The following is a 14,265-nucleotide window of genomic DNA, read 5'->3' as shown; positions in this document are numbered from 1 at the left end:
TCTCATTTAGGTATTGCACAGTCTTTTTATTATTACAACAGCTCTATTTAAATGAATGTTATGCACATTGCTGATAAAAGATTCAGAGAGAATTGTTACAGAAGTGAAGAATTGAGTAATACTTTATGTTGGCAAATATATTGAGCAGTATGGAAGGTAAGCTTTGACAATGTGATTTCCACTGTTATTTAACGTAAAGGTGCTCTCTGAGATGTCTCCCCCCCCCACATTAGAAAAATTTTACATAAGTACTTCTGAAAATTTTTTAAGATTATGTATACCCACGTGAGATGACTCAAGTCGTATCTGTAGACCAATATAGCCTGTTTTAAATTACATGGAGTGGGTCGCCACATGGGGGCAGATTTGTCAAATGACCAGCCGGATATTATTCGCTTTATTTCATTAACCCCTATGTTATTGAACACTAGTTCACGGACTACATGAATCATGGCTGCCTGCAAATAGAGCATTTGTACAAAGCCATGGGTAATTGAAAACTTGTGCTACATATACACCACTAGATATCAGTGTAAGTCCATGTTATGATAACCAGCGCAATATTAACAAAAAGAATTAGTGAGTGCACCTGTAAAGGGGTCATGACACGAGGAATCAAATTTTCCTTAATCTTTTGACATTTAAGAGGTCATTGTACTATAAAACTATACTGTAAGTTTCAGAATTAAAAACTTCCTCCCTGCATAAACAGCATTTGTTGAAACCAAGCTGTCAAAACGACGACGACTCTACATATTCACATTGTGATGTCACACTGTGGTAGCCATTTGCATTTGACCGCCTCCACCACAACACATCAAGGCCTACTTTACCTTCCCTTTGTCTCAATCAGCTCCCTAGCTCCCTGTGTCGTGAATTGGTATATTGTGACACGAATTTGGGTACTGGGAAGGGTGTTCATGTTTCAGGGCACTGGAATGATTTTGCGATCAAGACAGCCCTAAAAATGGCTGACTTCCTGATCAGTGCCCTGACTACTGAACTAGGTATCTGAATGCACCCCTTCTCACTTCCGTAACCCCGCCAGTAGTGTTTAGCAGTGAGATGGCAAGGAGAGAGCAGGTCAGTCAAGAACAGAGAGCCAATCATAACAGTGGGCGTTTACTTTCAAGTCTTAATGGAGAAACAGCACCAAAACAGAGAACTTCTGACAGAGGGTCAAAATGAAGGTGGAAAATAATCATGTTTTACAAATATATATACTTTTTTTAGGCAAAAAACTTTTCTAATGTTATAAGTGAACTTCAAGGAACATATTAAAATAATAAAAGGCATGTCATGACCCCTTTAAGGTTTAGGGTAGACACCATAATTATTTTTTGGTGATTGAAAACGAGGATGTGAGAGACAGAAGTTCTGTCTGTGCAATGGGTTGTACTTTTAAATACCTTGTCGAATGTTCAGCTGACAAAACCAAAAATACACCATACTAAAAATATTTTGGTAGATGAAAAACTCCAGAAAACACTGGTTGTGATAATTAGACATGACTTTTGACATTTAGATTGAATATCCAATTGAATGGACTGTATGTCTGTTTGACCTCGTCAACATCGTTTTCAATGACGAAAAAAAAAAACGTTATGCAGAATTATCAATGGCCAGTCCTGATATAGGCCAATATGTCTAATGGGACATCTCAGGACATGAAATTTTATTCCAGTGGATGTGGTAATTATCAAAGACACTGTCTTGTGCAAGCAAAGTTTCTTGTTTTTGTTATTGTCACAAAGGTGGACGGACACCTTAACCACTCTTAACCCCTAACCCTGAGGCCTTTACCAATAAATAGAAAAAATCTAGAAACAATCAAAACCCTGAGTATTCATATTCATTTCGTGAATGTAAAATGGGTTACAGAAAGAAACTAAATCAGTTGCACAGCTAAATGGTTTTCAATTACAAAGGTTGCAAAAGTTTTTACTAGATGACATCCCTTATGATCTGAAAGTGTCCTTCATATTGTGTGCTGCTCCACCAGGTCAGTAGGTAAACAATGTGACCCCCTCAGCCACACAAATCCGTGAGAGAGTGAAGTAGGGTTGGAATCATGAGCAACATCGCTTCTTTTCAATATGGATGATCTTATTGCATTTTGGGCATGTGTGGTAGACGTCTTTGAAAAACTTGACAAAGAATGGAATCAGACAGCAGAATAAAACAAACCTGGAAAAGGGAAGAAATTCACATTGATTTGGCTTGTAAACACATGGTTTGATTTTTTGTGTGCAAATTCAAATGGACTCTTACCCGCACAGGATGAAAAGTAAGCACATCAACCAAGCGTAATATCCCACTTTGTAGGTGACATTGGTTAAGACTTGCTGTTGGCAGGCAGTGCAGGTGGCCATTCCCGGACTGCGACCCAGCTCGTATGAATCATAGCCGACATATTTGTTCTTGGCATCAGTTGACGGGACTTGAACTACAAGAATAAAAAAAGTATGTCAGGATCAATCAAAGGTTTATTTTTTATATGATTTATTATTAATGAATGAAGTATTTATTAAACAATGAAATCCTGTTGAGATTTAAAATCATCTTGCAAATTAGGCCAATACCACGCCAGCAAGGCAGCAATGTTCAAATACAGTCAGGGTTGAGAGGGTTACTTTTGAAATGTATTCCACTACAGATTACAGAATACATGCTGTAAAATGTAATTTGTAACGTATTCCGTTAGATTACTCAAAGTCAGTAACGTATTCTAAATACTTTGGATTACTTCTTCAGCATTGTTAGATTTTTTCACTTGTTTTGATCTATAAAAACTCTGCCAGTACAGTAAGACGAAATACACATGTAAAAAATACATCATCTGAAAAACCTAAATATCTTATGCAGTGTTGTTTCTAAAACAAGATAAATCAAATTGATCTTGTTTTAAAAAATTTTTTTATATTTTTACAGGAAAACTATACAAAAATTATTATCAAGAATATGATTTTTGCCCTAATATCAAAGGTCTTACTAGAAAAAAGAAATTATGATCCAATGTGAATTTTCTTGATAAAAAAAAAATATGATCGTGCCTGGTAACATGTGCATGTAAAATGGCTAGAAATAGCATTTTAGCTTAGCCTAGAGCTGACAATTTACACAAGGTTTATTTCGATTTCTTCTGCTCCAAACTTACTTCAAACTTCTCTGTCTGCTCATATGAATGTAACACATCATAAGAAAGTGTTTCACCGCTGTTCAAATGCACTTTGGATCGCATCATTTATATGTATACATGTTTTCCATCTGAAAGGACTAAATATTAAATGAAACAAATGACAATAAAATGCAAAGTAATCTCTTTAGTAATCAAAATACTTTTTGAATGTAGCTGTATTCTAAATAACAATGATTTAAATTGTAACTGTAGTGGAATACAGTTACTTATATTTTGTATTTTAAATACGTAATCCTGTTACATGTATTTCGTTACTCCCCAACCCTGAATACAGTACAAGACGTTCTTAAACACCCCATAAAATCTAAATTTGAGTTTTGTGACTTTTAGTCTGTGTATTTTATATTTGAAGCCCTATATGCTTTTATACTCCTAAAAGTTGATAAAAGCCTTTATATGCATTTAAAATGTACAGTCTTTATCTTCCTGGAAAACAGACAAAAAAATATTGATGACTCATCCTGCACTACACCAATTTTTGTCCAATCAAATTAAAAAATTGACAAATTCTTCGAGATTTTTCCCTTCCAAACTCCCTGTTTCAATAGGAACTACATCAACACGAATGAAAATTGTGTTCATCAATTTCATGAGGTCTTTAAAAAACATTTTAAAGCACTTTACAACCAACAATTTCCCCCAGATATTTGGCTGGTAACAAACTCACCAGGTCTGGCTGATTCCATTTGCGTATTACCGATGGTGGAGCTTTGTGGGGTGAACGGTGTGTGCACATGGTAGACCTTGACGTTGTCACCCTTGTTCTCTACTGTTGATTCCAAGACAAAAGAAACAGATACAAAATAAATATTGGTCCTCATACTTATTTTAAGATTACACATTTGCGTCAATCATGCACACTGATGTTTTGGAATTCTTTAGTCTTAATCACTTTGTATGAGTCATCCATACTCAACGGATGAGTCAGCGACTTACTTGGTATGATATAGGGAGGTGGGTTTCTGGTTCTGTCAGAACTCATTCTCTTTGGCTGGGTTTAAACTGGTGGGAAAAGTAAAATAATTAGACAATGTCTTTGCTCTGTCCACCATTTACCTCCTTTAGACATTTTTATTACCACCTAATGCCACTTTACAGACTGTTTACATCATTTGAGTGTCTTAATGAAGTGCTTCAAGAAAAAACCATCATCTTGGGCTGGAATTTTTTTTATAGTGATAAAATGACAAATGGAATGTGAAGTTACATGTTGAGTGTGAATAATTAGAATATACAAGATATAATAAGTTTAATTATGTAGTAAAGGGATAGTTCACCCAAAAGGACATTTTGGCAGCACTTTAAAATAAGGTTCCATTTGTTAACATTATAATATATATATTGTTCATTGTAAGTTCAAGATACCTAATGCATTTACTAATGTTAACAACTGTAACCTTATTATAAAGTGCTACAGAAATTTCTGTCATCATTTACTCATCCTCATGTTGTTTCAAACCTTTATGACTTTCTTCTGTGGAACACATGGAAAAAAGATTCAACGAAAATTAATTGTGATGGCATCTTTTTTCCATGCAGTGAAAGTAATTGGTGAAAGAGGCTAACATTCTGCGTGACATCTTCTTTTGTGTTTCATGGAAGACAGAAATACATACGGGTTTGGAACAACGTAAGGGTGAGTCAATTATCAATTTCGGGTGAACTATTCATGTTTTGTCTGTATTGTAAAACAAAAGTAAGAACATCAGAACACCATCTGGTTTTCTCAGTGAAGATGCTGAAATGGGCAGAGCAGATTCACCTGATAAGCAATGCCTTTGAGCCTGAGGGCAGAAGACTCATGCACCTTTTCTAATCTTTCTCAAAGAAAATACCCTGAACACTTGTTTTTTTCTTAATACTGGATAAGCAACAGCCTGTAACTACCTTTTCCAGACTTGTTTTGCTAAAGAACATATAAAACACAATCATATCATGCGACATGCATTCCCATGCCGATACAGCACAGCCTTATATAACACAAAAGCAAAACATTTTCAAGCCCAGTTACTGACTGATACAGACATCAACCCAAAATACAGAAGAGGAATGTTGCTCTGCAACATGTTTGACGTATACTGTACACTCTATTATCATTCACTCATGTTGTCCCAAACCTGTATGCATTTTTTTTCTTTGGTTGAACACAAAAGGAGATGTTAGGCAGAGTGTTCGCCTCAATCACCAAACACTTTCATTGTATTTTCTTTTTTTATTATTATTATTTATTTATTTGAGTAAACTATTCCTTTAAAGTGACTGTTTTACAGCTATATCATAAATCTTTGTCTACATGTGTAAAGAGTGTAAACAAAGAAACTTACTCACTTGGGCATAGCCTTGTCCAAAATTGTTATTTATGGTTAATAATTGTGCCAGAGCTTTACTCTGAGGTAACATCTTCTTATGAGTTAGATTGTCTGCATATCTAAACAAGATTTTTGGATTTCACTAGTTTACCCTGAACCTCTCTATCCAAATATATCAGATCAACACACACATTTACAATAAATGGGTAGTTGATGCATAACATTTCCATAAACTTTTTTTCTTTTCATCAACATCAAGCTTTTAGGTTAGAATTAATATGAATAAAGGAAAGTGTATATCTTAGGTGATGTGACTGGTTATAATTTCACTTACTTTTTCACAGTTTTGAATTGCATTGTGACTTTTTTGCATGCATTTTTAAAAGTAAAAATATTCCAAGTAGTCTCTCAATTTATAAAGTTTTCAAAAACTACATTATATTGGATAATACTCAGAATAGAATTGGCAAAATGCTGTTTAATATAGATTTAGATGGAGTATAGCATTTGTATATTACAATCCAAAAGTATTTTGGAAGCTAAAAAATAAAACCCTTATCTGTGTATAAGAACATAATGACAATAATGCCACTGATTTGTATAGTGTAAATACATTATTGGGGTATTTGGAGTATGTTTTTTGGGGTGTGACCTGAAAACCTCAAACAGTCCAAATACAGCAGCTATTTTACTTTATAATTGAGGCAAAGCACAGAGAGTCGAAAGGTTAGTCCATTCATTTTGTTAAAAACATTCGCTGTCCTGCTATTTTCCTTTTTTATTCATTAAATGATGCATTATCACTCTTGCCATTTAACCATCGCAAAGCGTAATATTTAGACACAAAATAAAGCATCTTAATCTGTATCGGAACAGAACTTTTTCTGATTACCCAAAGAGTACAGTAATGCTGCAATCTGCCTGCACAAGGACCACAACACATCACAATGACTGCACAACCCTCACTTACACTTATGATCTAAACACTGATTTCACCCATCAGTATTTAAAAAAAACCATGTTCAGTTTTCTCATTAAATAACCCAAATCTACTTCTTCTATTATCTTCTTCTACTTCTACCTACTTCTATTATCATTTAGCTAAATGATGCATCTAAATCCAGAAGCACTTAAAAACTCCACAGATAGTTTGTTGTAAAGAGAGCAATCATACCTGTCCTATTGTGGCTGTTGCTGTTGGTTTGGCTGAATCAGTTTGTAGAGAGTTTCCAAACTTTTCATAGTCACTGTGCTACTCCACCCCTAAGAATGCATTAACATATTCTCTCATCTGGTATGAATGTCCTTGTGACAGAAAGAGGAAGAAGGCTTTATTCACATCTCTTTCACTGAAATGACTCTAACCAGTTTTGATGCAGGTATTGAGGCTGTGGTTCATGTTTGCAAACATACTTCTGAATGCACTGAAAAATCATCCAGTTTTACTGTAGTATCAGGTTTTGTTTTCACACCTAGTATTTCCAACTGATGAAAATCCAGTGATTTACTGAGATACAGCAGCGTAGCTAGACTCTGGCTGATAGGGCTGAAGCCCCGGATCTTTTGTTTTGTTAATAGCCCCGAATGTTTTATTGTGATGAGAAAAAAAAAGGGTAAGGCTTAATGTTCATTACATCAGGGTACAAAAGCAACAAGGCAGGCTGCAATTCTGGCTTCAAATGTAAATTAATTCCGATCAGTGAGCCCAACTTGCATTAATTGACAGTTCACACTTTGACTTTTACCTGCTGTTCGTGCTCAAGTTCATCAGACGTGTTACGAACACCTGGAGTAGGAGCTTTCTATTTTCTCTCATAGGGGTCCAGCTTTTCTGTATCAGAGACACTGAGGTTTTATTACGCAAGCCATATTTCTAAACACATAATCTATAAGCCTCCTTTCTAATCTTCATTTGATTTTAACAATCCACACACCAAGTAGATTTTAATGCATGCACCAGTCATCTTGTTCGGTTATTCAGGTTTAGTCGGGAGTCAGTAGGCTACGCTGGAATAAAGAATGTTTATTGCAATGGAATTACCTCAAATGCAACTCAAACTAGCAGAACAGTGAGCTATAAGCCTAAATAGCACAATACAAAGTTTTTGTAAGGAATAATTGACTCCGGCCCATTGAATTGTTTAAAAATAATGCTCACCCATGGTGTCCCTCGTAATCTTGCACCTCGGGTGTGCATTATTTTTAAACAATTCAACAGGCCGGAGTCAATTATTCCGCTTATACCACGGTTACCACACCTTAAGACATCATTCAGGGTTTTATCTCAAGACATTTTCTGGTTTTCGTCTGTAAAACACTCTTGTGAGTGGAACTACTTTCTTCCGCCACATATTCAGCGTCTTGCTTTGATACAGTCAGAGCCTTCGTTGACAATTAGAAAACGTCACTTTAGAACTAGCAACGGAGGCTTGCACTGCTTTTCTCTGTGTGTGTGTGTGTGTGTGTGTGTGTGTGTGTATGTGTGTATGTGTGTAAGCGGGGCGGGGGGGTAGCAAGGTGTTTTCCACTACAGCTATGTGAGGCTGATTAGGGTGAAATATATCAAAACATTAAAATGTATATCGGACAGTAGAAATTGTTGTATTGATCAAGTCGCGGGGGTGCAGCTCTATTTGTCGTATGCGCGCGCAAGCGTGTATAAGTGCAGGGGAGACGAGGGAGCGCGAGGGCTCTTTTTAACCGAAATTGAAATATATGTAGGATATTTTAGACATTGTTTGACGTTCTTAACCGATTTACTTTAACCAATGAGTTTGTTTATATGGTTATTTTGTTTTGGTAGCCTGTAGGGCTCTTTGAAATAACTGAAATAATTTGGCGAAGTGATTTGGAACCGTTATGCGGCCAAGACCTGGAACTACTTTATAGCCATGTGTTTACTTGAAAAATAATTGCACACCTTAGAACGTCCGTGAACCAATCAAAATCAAGCATTCAACGGACCCCTGGTATAAAAAAATTACAAATCACACATTAAATTCAAACAAATAATGATCAAACTGTCACTGCCTGTATATGTGCTCTGCCCGTGCTGGTTCACATTTCCATGTCATGTGCGAGGAGTTACACTGCTGCATTTAAATAGCCTCTTTGTAGTGCCTTGGTTTTTAAATGGTTTAAAATCAAATGGCATTGAACTTGTCTAATTATTGTACTTAAGTCTGCACACCAAAGCAAAGGGGAAAACAACTTACTGTTTATCAAGCCTTGAAACTTTGCTTTGTTAAAAACAACCTGGAAACGTGAAACCCAACGCAGGTGTTTCGAGATGCGTTTTAAGTTGTTTTTAACTTTAATCTGTGATCCTATGATGGCGTTTTTTTGCCACGTAAAAAAAAAAAAAGAAAAAAAAAGATTTTGATAATAAAGCATTATGAGATTAAAGTTGTAATAGTTTGACAATAAAATAGTAGCATTATGATATTACATATCGTATGTGAATAAAGTCAAAGTTATTAGAAAAAAGTCATAGCATTTTGAGATTAGAGTCATAATATTTTGAGAAGTAAAAATGATTAGAATGAAGTTGTAGCATTGTGAGAATCAAGTAGTATATTAACGGAAGAAAAATCTCAATATTAGGCTAAACAGAGCATCATCATCAGGATGATAGAACGGATGCCGAGCCAGCAGCTTCATTAATGCAAGAGATTGATATGGAGGATGTGGTTAAATCATAAGCCTACTTTAGTTTAGCAATAAAGAAATTCTTGGTCTTCTGGCTCATCAGCACAGAGTTATTAGTATCCGGACTCTGCAGCAATTATGTAGGAAATGTAATTTATTCAGGAGAAAGAACCAGACAGATTCGACCAGTCCCGCTCGCCATTGCTGTTGGGTTTTCCTCTCTAAACAATACTGTAACTGAGGGGATGTTACCACATACAATATCTTGATATGGACTTTATATAATTCACAACAGTTCCAATTATTTTTCGCTTCAGTTGAGTGCGAGCCTATATCTCGCACCTCCCTTGACAGGTGCCCACATGTTGAAAATTCCTGTACTAATGCACACCTCATTTATGAACAGAGAGCTCACCAAATTTTTCCCACAAATTCATCTTGGTTGCATAGCCAAGTTATCTCCCTGATTAGTGGTGTTGTATGTAAAGACCCAGATGCTCCACTTTGCAGTTGTCCACCATAATACTTTCCTTTCGATTTATTCTCAAAATATTACGACTTTAATCTCATAATGCTTTGACTTTCTTCTCGTAATTTTTATTCTCAAAATATTATGATAAACAATTGCATATTTAAATTGTTCAGTTACTTAGATTTTATTGTTAGCATTAGTTTCTGCGCAATGAGGAAATGAGCCGACAAGTTGTAATTTTCACTTTGATCGGCAATTTAAATTAAAAACATGTTTGATACATTTATTGTGTGCCTAACGTTTGCTCATATAAAGTTCTGAACAGGTGTCAGTGTTGTGCGTTTAATATAAGCAGTAATTGTTATTTAAAAGGTAAGTTGGTCATTTTTTAAGTCATGGAAGGAAGAATTCTTCTTATTTTTATATTTTAATATGCCCTGTGGGCTAAGCTCCAGATGTCACTGAAGTCTAGCAACACCCCTGCTGAGCTATAATGTGAAATTGCACAGAGCAGATAGAAAAACTGTAATCAGAACTAAATCAAAGTATTTTATTACTTTGCCTTGAAGGAATATTCTGGGTTCAACATAAGTTAAGCTCAATTGCCAGCATTTGTGGCATAATATTGATTACCACAAAAATGTATCCTTTTCTTAAAAACAAAAGCAAAAATCTGGGTTACAGTGTGGCACTTACAATGGAAGTGAATGGGGCCAATTTTTGAACGATAAAATACTCATTGTTTCAAAAGTATAGCCACAAGATGTAAACAATATGCATATCAACCTGAATTCAGTTTGATATAATCGCTTACTATAAGTTATATCCAGTTTTACAACTTTGTTGCCATGCATGATGTAACACTGTATACCCTGTTATCCTACAAAAATGACAGTTTAAACAACTTTACAGCTCAAATAACACAAGTTTTAACAAAAGTATTAATGTAAATGCTTTTATTAAATTATAAGCTTCACATTTCTGCTTTTAAACCATCTAGAAATCTAGGCCCCATTCACTTCCATTGTAAGTGCTTCACTGTAATTTTTGATTGATTGATTTATTTTTAAGAAAAGTAGGGACAAGTCAAAATGTATTTTTGTAGTAATTAACATTATGCCACAAATGCTGTCGATTGAGCTTAACTTGTATTGATCACGGAATATTCCTTTAAAGATCATTTAAAGTAGGTGAAAATACTTCTGAGCATTTTTCCAATGTATTATTTGTTTTTCATTACAAATCATATTATTAGCATAACAGTTTGAGTAAAAAGTTGAATTGACATGAATTTCAAAAGTTCTTAGTTTTTTTTAGTATGTTCATCTTTTGCTTTAATGACAGCCTGCATTCGAGCTGACATGGACTCTACAAGTTTGTTGAGACTTGATGATGCATGTTAGCCCAACATAATTTGAGAATGTTCCAAAAAACATCTTGTGTGAATCTTAGAACTTTCTGTTCAGTGCAGGTTCCGTTTATTTTAAATGTTAAATGTGGTTTTAAAAATTTGGACCCCATTGTATCTTCCTTTCTAGCTTCCAGCAAGCTTTTTGTTTGTTTGTTTGTTTGTTTGTTTGTTTGAAATTTTTCAAATTACAGGAACTCTTTCAGATCTTTTAGATTAAGCTCTAGGTCTAACCTTAGGCCTATATCTTTGTTGCAATAGAGTCTGTCAGGGAGTATAGAAGGAATCATGTATGCCATCATCACATCAGCAAACTCTCTTACACACAGGTCTCTATCTTTCAAACAAAGGCTTAGAGCTATGAACTGGTTAAGGTTAATGGGTGAGGGATGTGAGCCATTTTGGAGGGTTTGGGCTGGGTTTGTGACTTCAGAAGGGTTCATTCGCTCTGTGGGTGTGGCAGGGTGTGAAGGAGTCTGTGTTGCTGATATCATGAGAGTAGGCTCGGCATCTCAGCTGTGTCTCTTTGTGTGACATTCCTTTGACATTGCGGTCCAGCTCGTCCTGCAACATTCCACCTGCTGTCACTACATTTTTTCTGTTCTACATTCCATGTAAAGGTTGCAAACTTTCTTTCGATTATAAGGCTGGCCTTAACAGTAATCTGTGATACCGTTGATATTCTGCTTGGAACTCTTTCAGTTGGATGTCTCCTGGAAGGTCGAGATGTCTGGTTATTTGTACATGTCACCATGAAACTGAGCTTTTTTTTTAATGTACAGTGAGAAAGTCTGAGGTCACCTGAGAAAATCATGTTTAAAGTTTATTTTATAGGCAGTATGGATTCATTTGCTTTTTAAAACTTCTATAAATGCATTATTCAAAAATAAAAACTAGCTAAACCGGCTATGCTAGTGGTGGAATTTGCCAGATACTCAGGTGTAGTATGTGTTAGCTATAGTAACTGTCAGTCATTACACAGAACTATTGCTGTAGTAACTCAAGAAGGGATGATTTGAAATCGCTAAGTTAACATACTTTAGCAGACAATAAATCATTGTTTTGCATTATCAAGGAAAGTCAGCAAGTCATTGCACACCAAACTGGATTTTCAAGATATTATTAATCAAGCCTTCGTAAAAATATTTTAAGAAACTAGACAGAATGAGGACAGAAAATTAGGAAACTCAAAAAGCTTTCTGCATCTGATGAATGGTAAAAATGACTTCTTTAAGGAATAGATCACTTCCCAAGGATTCAGGAGATACAGGGAATTGCTTGTACAGAATTTGGGAGTCATCAGGCATGAAGATGTTTAAACCACATAAGAAGAAGTTGCCCTGTAGGGAGGGTTGAAACTAAGAAACAAGTCTTAAGGAAAGAAGAACAAATAGAACAGACTGAAGTATGCAAGCATTACACAATCCATTAACCGCACCCCCCCCTCCACCAGGTCATGGACAAAGCTACTCCAGATTGTTCAAGAGGACTGTCCCTGTGATCACAAACATTTTCTCATGTTAAATGGGTAACTGTACTTTCCTTATTGTAAATAATAATAAGAATGAAAATTTTAAACAAAACCACACAGAAGAATCCTGAGCTGGAAAAGGAAACCACACATGCCCCAATTCCAATTCTCTTCTTTCAAATATTTGCCTTTTCTTCTTAACAAAAAAAAAACAAAACAAAAAAAAAAAAAACATTGACAATACAACCACTTTCAAACACCACCAACAAAAGGGAGGATTTAACTTTTAATAACCACAGTTTAAATAGATAACCATTCTGTCCATTCGTCTGACCTTTAGTATTACATGTGTTTCATGGTATAGTATTACTTTTGTTTATTATCTCATGTTACAATATCAACATGATCACACAGGACGTCAACATGTTGCTATTCCAGATAGTTCCAGTACCCTGACATAGAAGCAAATTTCTCATTTATAATTATTAACTGAGCTGAATTTAAAGAATTGATTTCAAATCTGTATGTGAATATCTGAGATTAAATAGATCCTGGTGCTAAATTATGATCTTCAACTATGTGTCAACTTCAAATTTAGTGCCTAAGCAATAATAACCAGTGCGAATAGGTAATGTTCCCAGACTGTTGTGGGTGTTGGTTGAACAAAGACTGCATAATCAAAACCTGAAACATGATCCATGACTGCATAACTGTGGTGTAAAGTGCAAATCGCCCATTGCTAAGCAAGTGTACCACCTATTAACTGTAGGGGGAGTTGAACCTATACTTTTGGCACATACAGTGGGGTCCAAAAGTCTGAGACCATATTTAAAAAAACCTAGGATATATATTTAAACCTGGAAATAAACAAAAAATTTTAGGGTTTCGAGAAATAATAATAAAAAAAATAATAAATTAATATTTAAGATTCTGCACCATTTCTAAGTGGCTAATCAATTTTGTGACCATGTTTTTGTACAAAAAGTCAGTTTTCCATTGAAACACACAAGATGCTTTTCAAAACATTCTCAGGTCATGCTAGTATAACATGGATCATCAGGTTTTCCACAAAATTGTGGAGTCCATGCCAGGTTAAGATCATTCAATTCATGCAAAACATTTTTTTTTCCAATTAAACTTTTCACTTAATTTCATTATTGAAGATAACAAGTTGAGGGTGCGAAGTAACATTTGCCTTTGCCAGTAAATTGGCAAATATTTATAATTGCTTGTCCAGGATGCAGGACCACAAAAACCTATATTCCAAAGACTTAGGAGGTTGAATCAGCAGGTTTGTTATATGTTTGAACGTTTCATCTTTACTTTTAGCACTTTAAAAATCGATTTTAGAATACTCTCTACTGATTTAGTTAGTATAATGTTAGTTTCATGATTTCAGATTTGGTTAGTTGACTTTACTTTTGGGAAGTTGACATCCTAAACTCCATCATTCTAAAACTATTTTAAAAAGCATTTTGATCATTATTTTACAATTATTGCTGTTTTTATGACCATATTAATAGAGAATATTTGTACTTATAAAAATTCATTTCTCAAGAGATCGTAAAATCAAGAAGTTTTTTTTTTTTTTTTTTTTTTTTACAAATGTAAGAGGATATACAGTACTTTCCCTTATACATTAATATAAATGTTATCCTAACATTTTTATGTTGATAAAAAAAGTTAATCAACATGTTATGCTTTAAGTTTCCCTTTATCTGTAATGTCTGATTGTTGCAATCCTAGTTCAAGATATTT

At 34.9% G+C, this 14,265-nt stretch overlaps 1 protein-coding gene across 1 annotated transcript; it reads right to left on the bottom strand.

Annotated features, from left to right (window-relative positions):
• Positions 1–5: 5 nt before the first annotated feature.
• si:ch211-157c3.4 (Lipopolysaccharide-induced tumor necrosis factor-alpha factor homolog-like) lies at positions 6–6,793 on the bottom strand. Its single transcript, XM_051713922.1, has 5 exons — positions 6,683–6,793; positions 4,136–4,201; positions 3,867–3,968; positions 2,272–2,446; positions 6–2,187 (listed from the first exon to the last, which is right to left on the bottom strand). The coding sequence occupies exons 2-5, from the start codon at positions 4,179–4,181 to the stop codon at positions 2,070–2,072; spliced, it is 441 nt and encodes a 146-aa protein (XP_051569882.1). The 5' UTR covers positions 4,182–4,201; positions 6,683–6,793; the 3' UTR covers positions 6–2,069.
• Positions 6,794–14,265: the final 7,472 nt, after the last annotated feature.

This window comes from Myxocyprinus asiaticus, chromosome 13 (assembly GCF_019703515.2).
Source record: "Myxocyprinus asiaticus isolate MX2 ecotype Aquarium Trade chromosome 13, UBuf_Myxa_2, whole genome shotgun sequence".
Classification (NCBI taxonomy): Eukaryota; Metazoa; Chordata; class Actinopteri; order Cypriniformes; family Catostomidae; genus Myxocyprinus; species Myxocyprinus asiaticus.
The sequence above is the reverse complement of the archived record's forward strand: the minus strand, read 5'-3'. Positions and strand labels throughout refer to the sequence as shown.

What these genes read in the sequence shown, in the direction of transcription:
- si:ch211-157c3.4 (XM_051713922.1), bottom strand. Translation starts at nt 4,181, where the DNA reads ATGAGTTCTGACAGAACCAGAAACCCACCTCCCTATATCATACCAA. An exon ending in ACCTCCCTATATCATACCAA is followed by an intron (nt 3,969 to 4,135) that starts GTAAGTCGCTGA and finishes TGGAATCAACAG; the next exon opens with TAGAGAACAAGGGTGACAAC. An exon ending in TTACTTTTCATCCTGTGCGG is followed by an intron (nt 2,188 to 2,271) that starts GTAAGAGTCCAT and finishes TCCCTTTTCCAG; the next exon opens with GTTTGTTTTATTCTGCTGTC.